General features: G+C 41.3%; 1 protein-coding gene across 1 annotated transcript in view; it reads left to right on the forward strand.

The window, feature by feature from the left end:
• Positions 1-626: 626 nt before the first annotated feature.
• The window catches only part of STOX2 (storkhead box 2), a gene marked incomplete at both ends in the record, with an annotated part of 263,200 nt that continues 247,767 nt past the window's right edge, over positions 627-16,059 (forward strand). Inside the window, one exon of the mRNA XM_080710128.1 lies at positions 627-978. Within this exon, the coding sequence (XP_080566254.1) occupies positions 627-978 (352 nt within the window). The remainder of the gene's footprint in view (positions 979-16,059) is intronic.

Below are 16,059 nucleotides of genomic sequence, written 5' to 3' on the forward strand. Positions count from 1 at the left end.
AGCAGAATTTTTATAAGTTTAGGAAGGGGACTGATGACAATTTTTCGTGGTTGACTTAAGTTCTTAAACAGCCACTTCCAAGGGTAAGTTAACTAGTCGGCTGGAGGTGGGAGGTGGGGGTGGGGGTGGAGCGTGGGGAGGAGCGACACTCCAAGTGTCTAGGCTCCTCTCCCCCAGTGCGCGGCCTCGGGGTCTGCTTGGAGACCCTCCACCTAAACTCACCGCTTGCTTGGACCATCTGCGGCACCGGACTGCCTCGGAATTCCCGGGGCCCAGTCCGGCCAAGGGGATTCCCCGGCGAACTGCCCGCCCCCTCGGCACCTTCCCCGTCTCCGCCCCCGCCTGGGCCGCCGGGTGCAGAGCGCGGGAGGGGAGGGTGCCGCCGCTGGAAAATGAGAGGTGCCGGGAGGGTGGCCCCGAGCTGCAGGTACCGCGCGGGACCCGGGGCGGGCGGCTGAGCGCCCCTTCCCTTCCCGGGGCTCGCGGGGCTCCGGGGCAGCGGGGGCGGGGCGGGGGCCCTCGGCGGACCCGGGGGGCGCGCTGACGCTCCCGGCTTTTCCTGCAGTCGGGTTCCAGCCGCGGTGCCCGGGAGCGGCGGGGGGCGGCGGCCGCGGTGAGCCCCGAAGATGGAGAAGTTTCTGCAGATCGCGCCCCACTCCCTGGCCATCGTCCTGGGTCCGGCCGAGGGGTCGTCGGGGGAGAGGCCCGGGGCCCCCCAGCCCGCGCCCCCGGCCCAGGCGCGGCAGCTGGCCCGGCACCACATCGGTTACGAGATCTTCGCGGATTTCAAAGCCGAGAACATGCAACACTTCTGGAACAAGAAGGTCACGGCCGCGGTGGCCGAGACCTTCTTCCTGGGCTGGATCGACGAGCAGGTCCTGCTGATCCAGGGCAAGGAGGAGCACCTGGAGGCGCTGCGCGAGGGCTGGACGCGCCGGGCGCTGCGGCCGCCCTCGGGCTTCCACATCCGCTGCCTGGGTGAGCGGGGCGGGGGGGGGGTCCAGCAGCCTGGGGCCCCGGAGAGGGACCGCTTCGCCGCCCGCGCATCGCCGCCCGCGGGGCTCTGCCGCGCGGGATGGGGGCCTCCCGGCTCCCAAAGGAGGGAGCTGCGCCTTTGCGCTCGCCTCCGGGGCGGTACCTGGGCGGCCAGGTAGGCGGCGCGGCGGGGTCCGTGAGTCTCACCTTTCCCGCGGGCGAGGCCGAGCGGGGTGGCCGGGCAGGTTCAGGGGGCTCCGGTAGCTTCGGGTAGTTCCGCGCGCTCCCGAGCGAGCCCCGCAGTTCGGGTGCGCCCTTGGCCCCGGCAGGGCCTGGGATGGGGGCCACCTCGGGGCGCGCCTCCCAGCTCAGGTGTGGGCCGAAGTTGGACGCACCTGCGTTTCTGTCCGGGACAAAGCTGTGGATTTCGTTTCGAAGGTGTTGTCTCCAGTACTTCTTTGGAGTCTTTTTGTGTGGTTGAAGGAGAGAAGGGATGACAGAGAGGAAAAAGGAAAAAGTCCGATCTCTTTTGTGGGGGGAAAAGAAAGAGAAAAAAAAAATGTAAAGAGAGCTGGAGAATAGGAGGGGTCCTTTTGCGGACGCGCTTTGCGGTCTATTGCAGGACCTAACATTTTTTCCTAATCCAGTTTGCATCGCTTTTAGAATATGCTTTTGAGTTTTGTACCTTGGGCTCAGTGGCTAAAAGCGATTTTCAAGGAAGAAAGCATTCTTTTTAGTTCCAGGGTTTAGAGATTCTTTCATGACATTTGGGGAAGAGGTCAAAAGTTCATTCTGTAAAGCCGTCTTTTTTCATTACTCAATGTTGCCTTCCTTGGAGGGATTAGCTTTTACCTGCTAATGTGTCTTCTATGCGCATGGCAGATATATAGCATTTTTATTATAGCATTTGTTGTGTTTTGTCTATTTTTGCATATCAGAGATTTTTTTTTTCAAAGCTTTCCTGGAATTGAGCAGACAAAAAGATAGCAAAAGTGTGGGCTATGTAACTTGTGCTGCATTTCAAAAGATGCTTTAATTTTCTTCTTCCTCCTCCTCCTCTTATTCTTTAACTTCAGCAGAAACCTTAGTTGAATCCCTGTAATTAAGCTGCCTTAGTAAAGGGGCTAAGATTAATGCCTTTGACACTAGATCTACTTTTGTGCTGTAGGACTTTGACACATCAGGAAGAATATATGCAGTCATGTTTAAATACTGTAAAGGTTTTTTTCTACAGAATTTTAATAGTTTTCTTTGAAAATTATCTTCATGGTCTTTTTGCTTTTATTTGGAAATTTCAAACATATACAAAAGTAGCATAATATAAAAATAGTATACGAAACCCTAACATAACCATCATTTGATTTCAAAACGTATCAGTGGCCTGCTCAATCATATTTCCTCTAGACTTCCATCCATCCACCACTAGCATATTGAAATCCCAGACATGATAACACAATTTCATTTGTGAGTATTTCAGTGTGTTCATATTTTTCATTTCAGCAGAATTTATAAGTTCATAGGAACTAGTGACCTGTCATATTAACCAAAAAGAAATATTTTAGCAACCTTTTGAAGTTTCCAAATTTCTGCAGTTGGTTGCTGCAGCAATTTGGATCTGGGTAGGTGACGCGTGCTGTCTGAAGTCCACTGTCCTCTGATGGGAACTTTCTGTGGCTACTGGATTCCTGGGCTCAGCTAACTTAGTGTAACCACAGATGCAAGAGTAGGGGTGATACCTGCTGATATCGGAGCAGTGAATTTCTTTTGAACTGCTTTGTGAGAGGGAGGTCAAAAATCTCTCCTAGGATTCTTATTCTGCTTTGGTAATGATGATGCAATGCTGAATTATTTGAAGGATTTTATTTATTATAGAAATTCTCTAATGGAACTTCAGCATTTGCCGCCGCCTCCTCCTCCTCCTCCTCCTCCTCCTCCTCCTCCTCCTTCTCCTCCTCCTTCTCCTCCTTCTTCTTCTTCTTCTTCTTCTTCTTCTTCTTCTTCTTCTTCTTCTTCTTCTTCTTCTTCTTCTTCTTCTTCTTCTTCTTCTTCTTCCTGCATCTTTTATTGGGTTTTGTAATGTAAAGTCTGAGAGCTACTGATGACTGGTTCATGGTCTTTTATTCTGAGCCATAATGCTAGTGATGACAAGTTCCAATTCTCTAAAAGAAGAAAGGCAAAAATGACAAGGGACTGTCTGGGGAGAACCCAGCTGAAACTCTTCTCTGAAAAGTGTGATTGATGTTATTATAAGAGTACACTGAAATATGTCTAATTTGTATATAAAGCAACAAATGATCACTATTTTTTATACCTTATCAGTAGTAATATATTTCTTGTGCATCTCTTTCAATTTGATCCCCCAGTCTGTTCTACATATATTATCAGAACCTTTATGTTGCTTTGTAATTTTAGCTAATTATTTTGCCAGTGTAGGGTATCTATAGATTTAGCCACATTGATGAACACTGCAGAAGGCATTATTATTTTATTATTCCCACTTCTTGAACTTAAATGAAGCCCATCCGTCACCAATAGTCTGTAGAAATAACTGGTAGTTAAATGCTGGTTCAAGTTTTATTGTTCTTGTGGTAGATAATGATTATTTACAAAATCGGCTGTTTGCTAGGTGGTCTCTTAGACTTCTTCCCCAATCATAGAAAGAAGTAATAAAACTGTTCTCTTAGATTGTTCCAGCCAAGGGATGGGAATGGCTTTTTGGTTTTCCTGAGTGTGTGCCCTCACAGGACCCAGAATGGAGAGGCTACTTGGCATCTTTTCCCAGCGGTCCTGCACCGTCGCTGAGGCAAGCCCTCAAGTTAATATTTTGTTTTGCAACTTCAAACATCCAGGTTGAAAAATGCAAGCATTTTGGTGCCTGTAATCCCCAAAGTATATGGTTCTAACCAACTGTAAAATTTTAGGTAGAGGTTGGACAAGAAAGTAGTAATTATATGACCTAACAAAAAGCAGGGAACTAAAGAATTCAAAGGAAAAATAGTTTTGTTATATTCAAATCCATTACTTAGAAATAATTATATTCAAGTCCATTCTTAGAAATAGCCTACTCAGGGCAGATAGAACAGAATGTTAGACTTTTTAATTCTAGAACCACTTGGAAGGGGTACATAGGCGTGTGCCAGAAATTAGTGATATTTTTAAATTGTGCTGTATAATTTGAGAAAATAATATTAAATTAATGTTACTTGTGCCAGTCTCTGTATCTTTTTTTTTTTTTCTTGCGAGTGCAATTTTGGGGAGGGATTCTAACATGAGAAACTGAGAGTGTGTTAAGTGTTAAATGCTTTGAGAGCTTCTGTTTTATTTTGGATGAGGAAAGGATAGGTTACTTCTGCCTTGTGAGCAGGCAGGGGAGTTTTTTGTAGGAAGGGTAGGGGTTGGGGTTGGGGTGAGAGATCATGCAGAACTGGAAGCCTGGAGGCTGGAGAGCTCAGGCCACATTTGGGAGCTGGGCGGAGTGCATGGTGTAAGACAGTGGAAAGGTGGCAAGGACCAGATGGAAAGGTTTAGAAGCTGCTGGGGGCTTTAAGCAGGAGTGCGGTGACATGATTTGATCTGGGATATAATGAGATTTGTGGGGCCTGTAAGGGTGACAGAGAGGACTGGAAGTGGAATAGAAACAGAAGTACTAACTAGAAGTGTAGTATTCTATTGAAGTAGTCGCAGAGAGAAATGGCAAGTGCTGTATTAGATTGTGTCTCCTGGTGCACACCCTCATGGTCATTACCCCAAAGAGAAGGCCATTAGTCTGGTGAGTCCAGAAGACGTTAGTCATCAACTTCATGAACTCCTGGGCTTTTGTGTGACAAGCTCCTCCCTCTTGGGGCTTCTGTGTTTTCCCTCACCTATCAATTCTCTTGGGTTCCCCTAACTAAAGATCTCAAGGAGCCCCAAGTTTCTTGTCTCTGCCCCTTTCAGGGGCTCTTTATACTTTCCCATTTGATCCTTAGATGTTTAAATAGTTAGGACAAAATATACTTTTTTTTTTTTGCGGTACTGGGGTTCCTGGAAGCCCTTCTTCTACTTCCAGGCTACACTCCCAGACCTATTTTATAATTTTATTTGGAAACGGTCTCTTAAGCCAGCGAGGCTGGCTTCGAACCTGAGCGATCCTTCTGTCTTTGCCTCCCAAGTGCAGGGATTACAAGCGTGCGCCACCACGCCTGGCCAAAATATAGTTTTTAAGACTTAAATATCCCTTTTAAAATGCATGCCAGAACCTGTATTTTCATTATAAAATTGTTTAGAATTATGGGCATTGAGATTTTATTCTATTTCAAAATTTTTAATGGTTGTCTCAGAAGCAGTTGCTCTCTTAAAGTGGTTTTTCCAGGAAGCAAAATTTCAAGACAGATTATTTAAAAAAAAAAACTGGTCGGGGTGGTGGCACACACTTGTGATCTCTGCTCTTGGGAGGCTGAGACAGGAGGGTCGCACAGGTTCAAAGCCAGCCTCAGCTACTTAGTGAGGCTCTCAGCAACTTAGTGAGACCCTGCTTCCAAATAAGATACAAAATAGGTCTGGGAGTATAGCCTGGAGGTAGAAAGCCTCTGGGTTCCACCCTCAGTACCACAAAAAACAAACAAACAAAAAACCTGTGTACTCCAAAAACATTGTATACTAAAAAAAGTACTAAAATACTTGTTTAGGTCAACTTAAAACTGAATAATATTCCTAGACTAATAGTTTGAATTACTCAACAATTGTTTTAAAGCTCTTTGACTTATTGATTCATTCAGCAACCAGAGCCCTTGCCAATTTCTAGGGATTGTTGTTTTTATTAGTTCATTTTTTAGGACTTGTTTGAGGTACTGAAGTGAAGAACAAGGCGTATGTAATCCTTTTGGCGGTTCCATTCTAGTGAGGCAACAGACATTTAAAAATTAAAGAAATCAGAATCATAGGTAGTTAATGATATTCCAGATGGGTAAAGGGGAGAAATGACATACTAGCTGCCGGGCGTGGTGGAGCACGCTCCCTGCGCTTGGGAGGCAGAGACAGGAGGATCGTGCAGTTTCAAAGCCAGCCGCGCGCGCTGGCTTAGGAGACCCTGTTTCCAAATAAAAATGTAAAAAATAGGTCTGGGAGTGTAGCCCAGATGTAGAAGGGCTTCCAGGAACCCCAGTACCACCAAAAAAAAAAAAAAAAAAAAAAAGACATAACATACTAGCTAACATTTATTGATCATTTACTATTTTTATGTGGCTTGTTTTATTAGCTAATCTTTAAAATAGCTATGCTCTTTAGGCATCATTGTTTTATTTGTTTTACAAATAACATTAAAGAATGGAAAGATAAGTCCTATGGCTTGAATATGGTTTGTGCCCTTGGACACCCATGTTGAAATCTGATAACCATTGACTGTATCATGAGATGAGGCCTAATTGATGATTAGGCTTTTAAAGAGGAAATGAGTCTTTCTTACAGTTACCTAGAGCATGCACTCTTATAAAATGAGGCTACCTACAGTATTTTTTCTTATTTTTGTGCCTGCTTGACCACCTCGTTATGACTGACACCCTTTCTGCTCTCCATCTTGTTATAATTGACAGCCTTTGGTAGATACTGTAGCTAATGCTGTTGGACTTCCTGGCCTCCAGAAGCCTTAGCCAAATAAAGTTCCTTTCTTTGTAAGTTACCTAGTTTCAGATATTCTGTTACAGCAACAGAAGATGGACTAAGACAATAAGTAATTCTAATTAGTAAGTGATAGGACTCAATCTCTACCCAGGCAGCTACATGCTAGAGCCAGTGTTTGGAAGGACTGCTCTCTACCGTTTCACTTGGGGAACACTTGAAGCATGAGGCAGGCATCAGCCAGCAATGACAGAGGAGCGGATGGAACTCATCTTGATGTGGTGGAGGAACAGAAAAGAAAGCCAGAGCGCTTGCCAAGGCCAGGTCTGGTGGAGACCTGCGGGCATGTCTTCTGTGATGAGAAGGTGTGAGCATCTAATAAATATAGTGTCCTAGGTTGGGGCCTGTAGGAAATCCAGAAAAGTTTGATGTGGGCCTCATTCTTAAAGAAGCTTACCTCTCAAATTAGAAATCTCAGGATTAAGTCTAAACAGTGAAGAATGATGCATTTAAGGTCTCATTAACTTCTAGCTAGTCATAAAAAGCATGTTTATGAATTATCTCATTCTGGCTCAAAGATATTTTAGGCAAAGGTGTGCCAGTTTCATTGTAATAAAGCATTTAGAATGCACTTGTGGGATTCTCTAGGCCTTGCCTCGCAATAACTGCGCGGTTTTGCAAAGATTTATGTATTCCATTGCTTTTAGCTTACTAGTGATTGTGAGCACATGTTTGTTTTCTTGTGGGTTTCCTTTGAATTTGGAAAACAAATTACATTGACAGATGAATTTGCCAGTATTGCTGAGGGTTTTTTGTTTTTCAGAGACAATGACAGAGGTTTATTTAAGAAACTGAGGGATACATGTTCGAAGGAGAATACAGGCCCTGTCAGGAGGAAGAGAGCAAATTTGGGTTTTTTTTTTACAATTCTTTTTCATAGGAGAACCCTGTGAGGGGTGGGTAGGGGTGCATGGCAGGGATGGGGGGGGTCTGGTCCCCTTTTTTAGAATTCTCATGTTCCTGACATTTCATTGGGTGGGTACTGGGTGATGCCTGGGCTTGACCAATGGTCAAACATTCTTAGAGACTCTTTGTTTACCAAGAATCTCAGGAATCTCAGGTGGGGTGAGGGGTCATTGTGATTAAAAGCATGGACCTATTGAGGATTTTTGCTTAAGAAAGAACAGACCCTGTGGGGTGAAGTAAAGGATTATGAAGTTTCTGGATTTTAAAACTATAGTTTCTCCTTCCTTTTCAGTTTCTCTTCTTCTACCTATAATTTTTATTTTTCCTATTCTATCTCATTTGTGAACCTGTGATTCTCCTGTCTTAGCCTCCCAAGTACTGGGATTACAAGTATGTACCACCAAGCCTCAGGAGCAGAGAGCACCTAAGTGCTTCAACTGTAGTACCGTACACACACACACACACGCACACGCACACGCACGCACACACACGCACACGCGCACACACACGCGCACACACACACTTTCTCTTGTATATGCCCCTTTAAAAGAACTCAGGCTGAGGGTGCGTATCTGTGCATACTGTGCTGCACTCCGATGCTGTCTATTCCTGAGGTTGATCATATGTTTTGGAGTAAAAAGCAAAAAATTAAGCCGGGCATGGTGGCGCACGCCTGTAATCCCAGCATTCGGGAGGCTGAGACCTGGAGGATCGCGGTTCGCGGACAGCCTCGCTACTTAGTGAGGCCCTCTGCAACTCAGGGAGACCCGGTTTCAAAATAAAGAATAAAAAATAGGGCAGGGGGTGTAGCTCGGAGGTCGAATGCCCCTGGATTCCATCCCCAGACCCGCAAAAAAAAAAAAAAAAAAAGCAAAATATTAAGAAAAAAACCCAGGGAGGTTGTTGTATATAAACTATTTGCTCCCAGTAATTTTAAACATTTTCAGTCTGTTTAAAATTACTCATACAGTGAGGATTGGAGCACCTTAAAAAAAATAGAACTTTCAACCTGGCATGGTGGCAGGCACCTGTTGTGCCGTGTGGACATAATTACAAATATTTTTTAATTTATGGAACTGTTTATCTGATTTGTGGTTTATCTCAATGAAGCTTAAATATGTACATTGATAAGGTACAAACTGCATATCTAATCTACTAAAATACTATAATAATATAATAATACCTATATCATTTTTTGTGTGTGTGGTACTTGGGATTGGACCCAGGGACATTCTACCTCTGAGCTATACTTCTTGCCTGTTTTTTTTCTAGTACTGGGGGTAGAACTCAGGGGTTTCACCTTCGAGCTACACCCCTAGCCCTGTATTTTACTTTTATTTTTTGAAACAGGGTCTCACTGAGTTGCAAAGGGCCTCACTAAGTAGCTGAGGCTGTCCACAAACTGTCATCCTCCTGCCTCAGCTTCTCAAATGCTGGGATTACAAGCATGTGCCACAATACCCAGCTATTTTACTTTTTATTTTGAAACAGAGTCTCAGTAAGTTGTTGTGCTGAAGCTGGCTTTGAACTTGCAATCTTCCTGCCTCCCAAATACTGAGATTATAGGTGTGTACTATCATGCCTGGATCTATCATCTATCTATCTATCTATCTATCTATCTATCTATCTATCTATCTATCTATCTATCTTTTGGTGGTACTGGGGGTGGAACACAGAGGCTTCTCTACTACAGGACATACTCCCAGACCTCTTTTATACTTTTTTGGAAACAGGGTCTCACTAAGTAGCTGAGGCTGGCTTCAAACCTGTGCGATCCTCCTGTCTCAGCCTCCCAAGCACTGGGGTTACAAGTGTGTGCCACCACACCTGGCTTATATCTATATTTTTAAGAAGATGCTACGTTAAGAGTTTTTTAATAAACTTAAATCATACTGTTATTGAAATATTTGTTTTAAGTAGCTACTGGTGTCCTGATATCGGTTGATCTTCCTTGGTAGAATGAATGCACACTTCTGTGATGGAAATTTTACTCTTAAGATCCAAACAAGCACAGTAAATTCCCTCTATTTTCTTAATTTATTGCAAAGGCCCTAAATTATAGTTTTCCAAAATGAGAGCCCATCTACTGATGCATAATGACTCGTCTCTGTAACCAGGATGTCATGCCCTCCCCCTGCCTGCAGAACACATCGTGTCTATCTCCAGGGCATGGATGCTGGTGACTAGTAATAATCCCGAAATAACATCCTTCTGGTGAATCTAAGAAAGTCCTTTTCAAAGATTCTAGGCTACTCCACTCCTGCAACACCAACCCCACCATGCCTGGAAGTGGCTTTTAAGGATCTAAGAAGGTTTCCTGACACCTTTTGTGCTGATAAAGAGGGAAGAACGTCTATAGTTCTAGAGGGGATCCAACCACTGATACAATTTCAAAACAGAATTTTAGTTAGATACAGAAATCTCTACACTTTTGGCTGTTACCTCTCTAAGGTGCTTTCTCCTTTTGGGAAGGACCTGCAGATTTCTTAAGCCTCTTGTCAGTCAGAGTTCCCAGCAAGTTACTCCAGAGAGCTGTTGGCGGTGTCTGCTGCAGCTTACCCTCCTGTCCCACTTCTCATTGTCTTCCTTCTTTGTACTTTATCTTTGACATCTTCTCAAAGGTGGCACCTGTGCTAAATGCACACGCAGACCTCCTGATTTCCAGTTTCTTAGTACTTGCAGCTTGCTTGGTGGCCTTTTGTGGGAGGAATGATCTGGGAGAGGGAAGGAGGGATGGACAGGCGAGGGGTGGACAGGCAAGGTCCAAATTTGTTTTTGAAGCAGAGGGAGATGCACAGGGTTGTGAGGGGAGGAAGTGGGAGTGTGGAAGAGCGCCCATGTGCAGACTGAGAGTTGAGAAACAGAAGAGATAACAGAAGAGAGAAAAAGAAGGGAGCAGGGTTAGCCATCGGCGCTAGAACTGGGTGGTTTGTGTGAGGTCGCAGGCTGACTTCAGGTTGGAAGGAGTCTCTTACGAGTCAGGTCCTTTTCTTGGAAGCTCTGTCTACCTGTTTGGCAGGTTTGGGGTTGAAACGCTCTGCATTCTCTCAGTCTATCTTGCCAAGGCCAGAAGGAGGATTAAGGAATCTATTATAGTTATCTCTCAGTATCTTCTTGGGATTCATTTCAGGATTCCCATTGGATGCCAAGATCCATAAGTCCCCTAGAATTATGTAGTGTTTACATGTAAACCACCTGCATCCTTTAGTATACTTTAAATCATCTTTACTTGGTTTAACACCCAATACAATCTAAATGCTGTGTAAATGGTTGTTATACTGGATTGGTTGGAGAATAATGACAATTGTTCAGCACTGATGCAGATTTTTTTCTAAATATTTTGATCCATGGTTTTTGAATTGCACACACTAAAGCACACACTAAGAACCATTTATTCTGGACCATCCACCTTGGCTTTTATTATTGTTGTTTTTGTTGTTGTTGTTATTATTATTATTATTATTATTATTATTATTTTGTGGTACTGGGAATTGAGAGCAGGGACATTTTATCTCTGAGCTATACCCCCAGCCCTATTTTATTTTTAATTTGAAACAAGTTCTCACTGGGTTAATGAGAATCTCACTACTTGCTGAGACTGTCCTTGAACCTGTGATCCTATCACCTTGGTCTCCCAAGTACTGGGATTATAAGTGTATACCACCAAACCCGGATCTTAATTATTATTTTTAAGTCTCTGTTTTCTGGCCATAAAACTAGAGACTTGTAGACTCCTTCTGTAGGAAGAAAAGTATGATTCCCCTCAGTGAACACTTTCGTCCTTCTAGAAAGACATTCCCATTCTTCATCTCATTGGTTACAGTTCCATCCATCCTAGACTCTTGTAGTATTTCCTATATTCATGCAGATCCTCAGGTCTTTCTCCCTTCCAGATAGTAACCTCTTGCCCTCTAGGTCTGGTGGTTGGTCATTTCCCCAGGTTGGTCCTGCGTTGGCCTTGATAGGCTTGGAAAGTCGGCCAACTTTGGAGTTAATACAAAACCGCAGGAGACATGAGTAATTCTTCTTTTCTTTTTATGGGAGACTTTGTGACCAGCGTAATTTGTCTAGGTTGAGCACTTTCCTTTCATCAGTGCCTGGTTATTAATTTGTTAAAAAAAAAGTCTGTTCAAGGAAAGTCTTTAATAGTTAGTAGACTGTGAAGCACTAATGTAGAAAAATGAAAGGGAACTTTGGAAACCATGCCTGCTTCCAGGGAATGGAGGGTATGCTAGCGTCTGTTTTTGTATGTTTGCCTGTATCTTCAACATTTATTCTATTATTGAAAAAGGTACACTCTAGTAGATGATCTTTATATTGTATGCCTGCTCATTTTATTAAATGTTTGGCATCTCTATTTCAGAGTTGGGAGGGATGGAGCAGGGAGAAGAGAAGGAAGAATGAGCGTTAATGTTTACTATGGGACTGTGGTAAGCATTTATATACAATCTCACTTAATCCTTATAGAGGAAATGCTGATATTGTTTCCATGCCATAAGAGAGGAGACTGAGGTTCAGGGAGAGGAGGACTGAGGTTCCATGCCCGAGAGAATCTGCATGAGCAAATGCTCTCAAATTTCAACCCAGCAATCTGACTCTCAAAGTCTGAGCTGGTAACCCTTTAAAAGCTGCAAGCCATTTCTGCTGGGCAAAGTTTGGATTTGTTCACAAGCATTGATGTAGATACATTTTTCTGCTGTACTCTGATTTCTTCTGAAAGTTAAATATTGGAGAGTTATTTGTATTACAGTTTGTGAAGCTTGATTAAAATTTGCGAATATCTCTCACCTATTAAATTAACTGGGTTTTCAGTGTTTTAAGCCAGACGAGCAGTTTTGCTTGGAACACTTGCAGTGAGTGGCATGAACTTCTGGGTGACTTGCAAAGTCTTGACAGAAGGAGTTTTAACTGCAGGATCAGCAGGAGATTGCAGGATAGAGGTCTTGCCAGATGTGTATTCAAAGCATGGCTAAACAGGAGCCTTAGACATGAAACATTTTGTAGCCAACTGAAAAGTATTTCATTTAAGAAAAACAAAAGACATTGTAAAAGGTATTAAGAAAATTATTTTAATGATAAAATTGGATATGATTCTGTAAGGAAATTTAATCACATCCATCTTTACTGTGCTTCATTTTTCTTCTTAAGGATCAAGAATTAAATAACATTCTTGCCTTCAGATTAAATGAGTAAGCAAATTGTGAACATTTTTTTACTTATTCTAACCAAAGACATTACTTCAACCAGTTAAATACAGTTAAATATATTTTCTTTTCTTTTTTATATATTTTTATTTCTTTATTTTTATTTTTTTGCCATACTGGGGATTGAACCCAGGGGCATTCTACCTCTAAGCTGCTCACCCAACCCTATTTTTTATTCTTTATTTTGAAACAGGGTGTTACTAAGTCATGGAGGGCCTCACTAAGTAGCTGAGGCTGGCCATGAACCTGAAATCCTCCTATCTCAGCCTCCCAAGTACTGGGATTATAAGCATGCTCTACCACACTTGGCTAATATATTTTATTTTCTGCATAAGCATTTATACTTAAATTCTTCCATGTGAAATAATTATCTTTAATTTTCCAAAATTAAAAAAATTAAGTTTGTATGGCAAAATGCATTTCAATTACTTTGGTTATAATACTAATTTTTTTCTCAAAATTAACAGCATAAGATATAGGATCTGTGAGAGAAATACGTTGGGTTGCATAATTTATATAGTTAATGTATTTTTCACAAATGTAAAATGTAAACTCTCTTTTCTGGAGGGAATTTCTGAGGATTGATCCACTGGTATTTTACCTCCAAGCTCCACCCCAGCCCTTTTAATTTTTTGTTTTTGAAATAGCGTCTCACTAGGTTGCTGAGGCTGGTCTCAAACTTGTGATTCTCCTGTTTCAGCCTCCCAAGTAACTGGGGTTACATCTATTTGCCATCAGGCCTGGCTAAATATAGTCTTTAGAGCCAACAAATTGCTTCTGAGTATGGCTTTGGCTACATCACATAAGCTTTGATATATAGTATTCTCATTGTTTTGGTCATTTACATAGTTTATAATTAGTATTTTAATTTCCTCTTTAATCTAGTCACTATCCTAGATTAATTTCTTTCTTTTTGTTCCCCCTAGAAATTTCAAATTTTCCAAAAATCACACTGCCATTGAGTTCTCATAGTGATTAATATAGTAGTTAATGTTGACTCTGTTACTAAACATTTCATAAGCATGGAATGAGAACAAAAATTAGAGTAGGAAAAGTGTAAAACTTGGGTTGATATTATAGAAGTTTAGGAATATCAATACATTTGTAGTTATCCCTCTGTATGTGCAGGGAATTAGTTCCAGGATCCCCTGCAGATATCAAAATCTGCTGATGATCAAGTCCCTTGTATTAAATGTCATAATATTTGCAGATAATCTACTCACATCTTCCCACAGACTTTAAGCATCTCTAGATTACTGATAAAACCTTATACAATGTAAATGATTTTAAATAGTTATGCTGTACTGCTTAGGGAATAAGAACAAGGAAAAAAAGTGTCTCTATATGTGCAGTATGGACAGTGTTTTCTTTAAATATTTTCAATCTGCTTTTGGTTGAATCTGCAGATACTGAACCTGTGTATATGTAGGGCCAACTGTTCACATTTCTTCCAAATTTGCCGATATTTTATTGTCACCTAATAGAGATCAAATTTTTAGTCCCACAGAAACTTGAAAAACTGATTTTTTGGTAGGATAGGGTTGTGTGTTAAATTTTGTTATTAACTATGTATATCAAATTTATTATAGTATTCAAATCTTCCATTTTCATTTTTTGTATTTTTTTTGGTTAAAGATTGTGGTAAGTATACTACAGTTATCTTTTAAAAACTATGCAAACATTTTTATTGTATTACCAATGGTTTTACCTTTATATATTTTGATATCTCTTACATATCCTTATTACTGATTTTTATCTTTTATATACATGTAAATATATATACAACTGTATATTTATCTAAACTTGTATACATTTTATATATGTAAATATACAATTATATAAATATATAGCTTTACATATTTACACAAAGTTAGCCTTTCTAGCAAACAAATGGATAAACATATTGACTTTCAATCTGTCATGTTTTCCTTTGGTACATTGACTTAGCTTGAGCTATTTTTGATAAAATATTATAACTTCTAAGACATTTCAGAGGAAATACTTTTTACAAAATTGAATTATAAGCATCTTTTGTTGTTCAAAAGCTTCCCTATGAAAGATAGTAAAATATCAGCTTTTTGTAAACCATTTACCTTGAGCTGATGTAGTTTAGTGTGACTCTCAAACTGTCACTGCCATTTTTTCCCCCCACAAAGAATTAAGTACCATCTTCCATAGTTTTGTTTTGGACTCATAACTGCAGCAGTGGTTTGCAAAACAAATTATTCTATAGATTAATGAACCTTGTATTCTTTACCACTGAGTTCAAGGGAGTGGTGTAAGGGGAGAGAACCATCGCTGCTGCCTTTCCATTGGAGCGAGGGGGCTAGCGTGGGCGTTGATTGGTCAAACGTCTACTTCCTGAGCTGGAGGCATCCCATAGACAGCACTGAGCCAGAGGCTGTTGAGGATGCTGCCTATTAAAGCATTGGTGGGAAGACTTTATTCAGGACCATGACAGTAGGCAGAGGGACCACTGCAATGGGTGGTGTGCCCACTTCTTAAAAAGTGGCTGAAAGTAAGCAAACCTTTGCATTCCTTTAAAGCTAATCTATGTAGCTGTATTTGTAGTGAAAATGTAAACATTTATCCCACAATTTTACATGCAATTTTAATAAATTATACCTTAAGTAATATATTCAAACCGAAGATGAATTGATAAGAGTCATATTGTGCAGAATAACTTATATGTGTGTGGTATTGGATATCAAAACCATGGGCCTTCTACCTCTGGAGCTACACCCTCATCCCTTTTGATTTTGAATCAGGGTCTTACTAAGTTGCTAAGGGCCTCGGTAAGTTGTTGGAGCTGACCTGGAACCTGTTATCCTCCTGTTTCAGCCTTCCAAGTACTGGGATAACAAGTGTGTGCCACTTTGCTCGTGCATAATACTTTTTATGGTTACAGAAATATAACTATTTCAAGGGTTTTAGATTTGTTAAAAATTGCTAACATAGGCATTACATTTTATTTTATTTTATTTATTTTTTTTATTGGTGCACTGTATTCATACATCATAGTAGGATACATACTTTTGTAGACATACATGCACACTTTTCCCAGTCAGCCCCCACCCAATCCCCACCCCATTCTCTCCCTATCCCTCCCTCCCATGCTTGGCTTAGTAGTTGACATCTAGTATTATGGCAATTTATCTAAAGTTAAAAATGATAATCTCACATAACAGTTTCATTTGTCTGATACCAAGCTTTTGATGACTTAAAGATAACATTTCAATATTTCTTTTTGCTTTCTTTCTTACCAGAGAATATTTTTTTCTATTTTTTAGGTGAAACTATCATATATTTATATATATAT

Source organism: Muscardinus avellanarius (assembly GCF_963383645.1).
Source record: "Muscardinus avellanarius genome assembly, chromosome: 14".
In the NCBI taxonomy this organism is placed as follows: Eukaryota; Metazoa; Chordata; class Mammalia; order Rodentia; family Gliridae; genus Muscardinus; species Muscardinus avellanarius.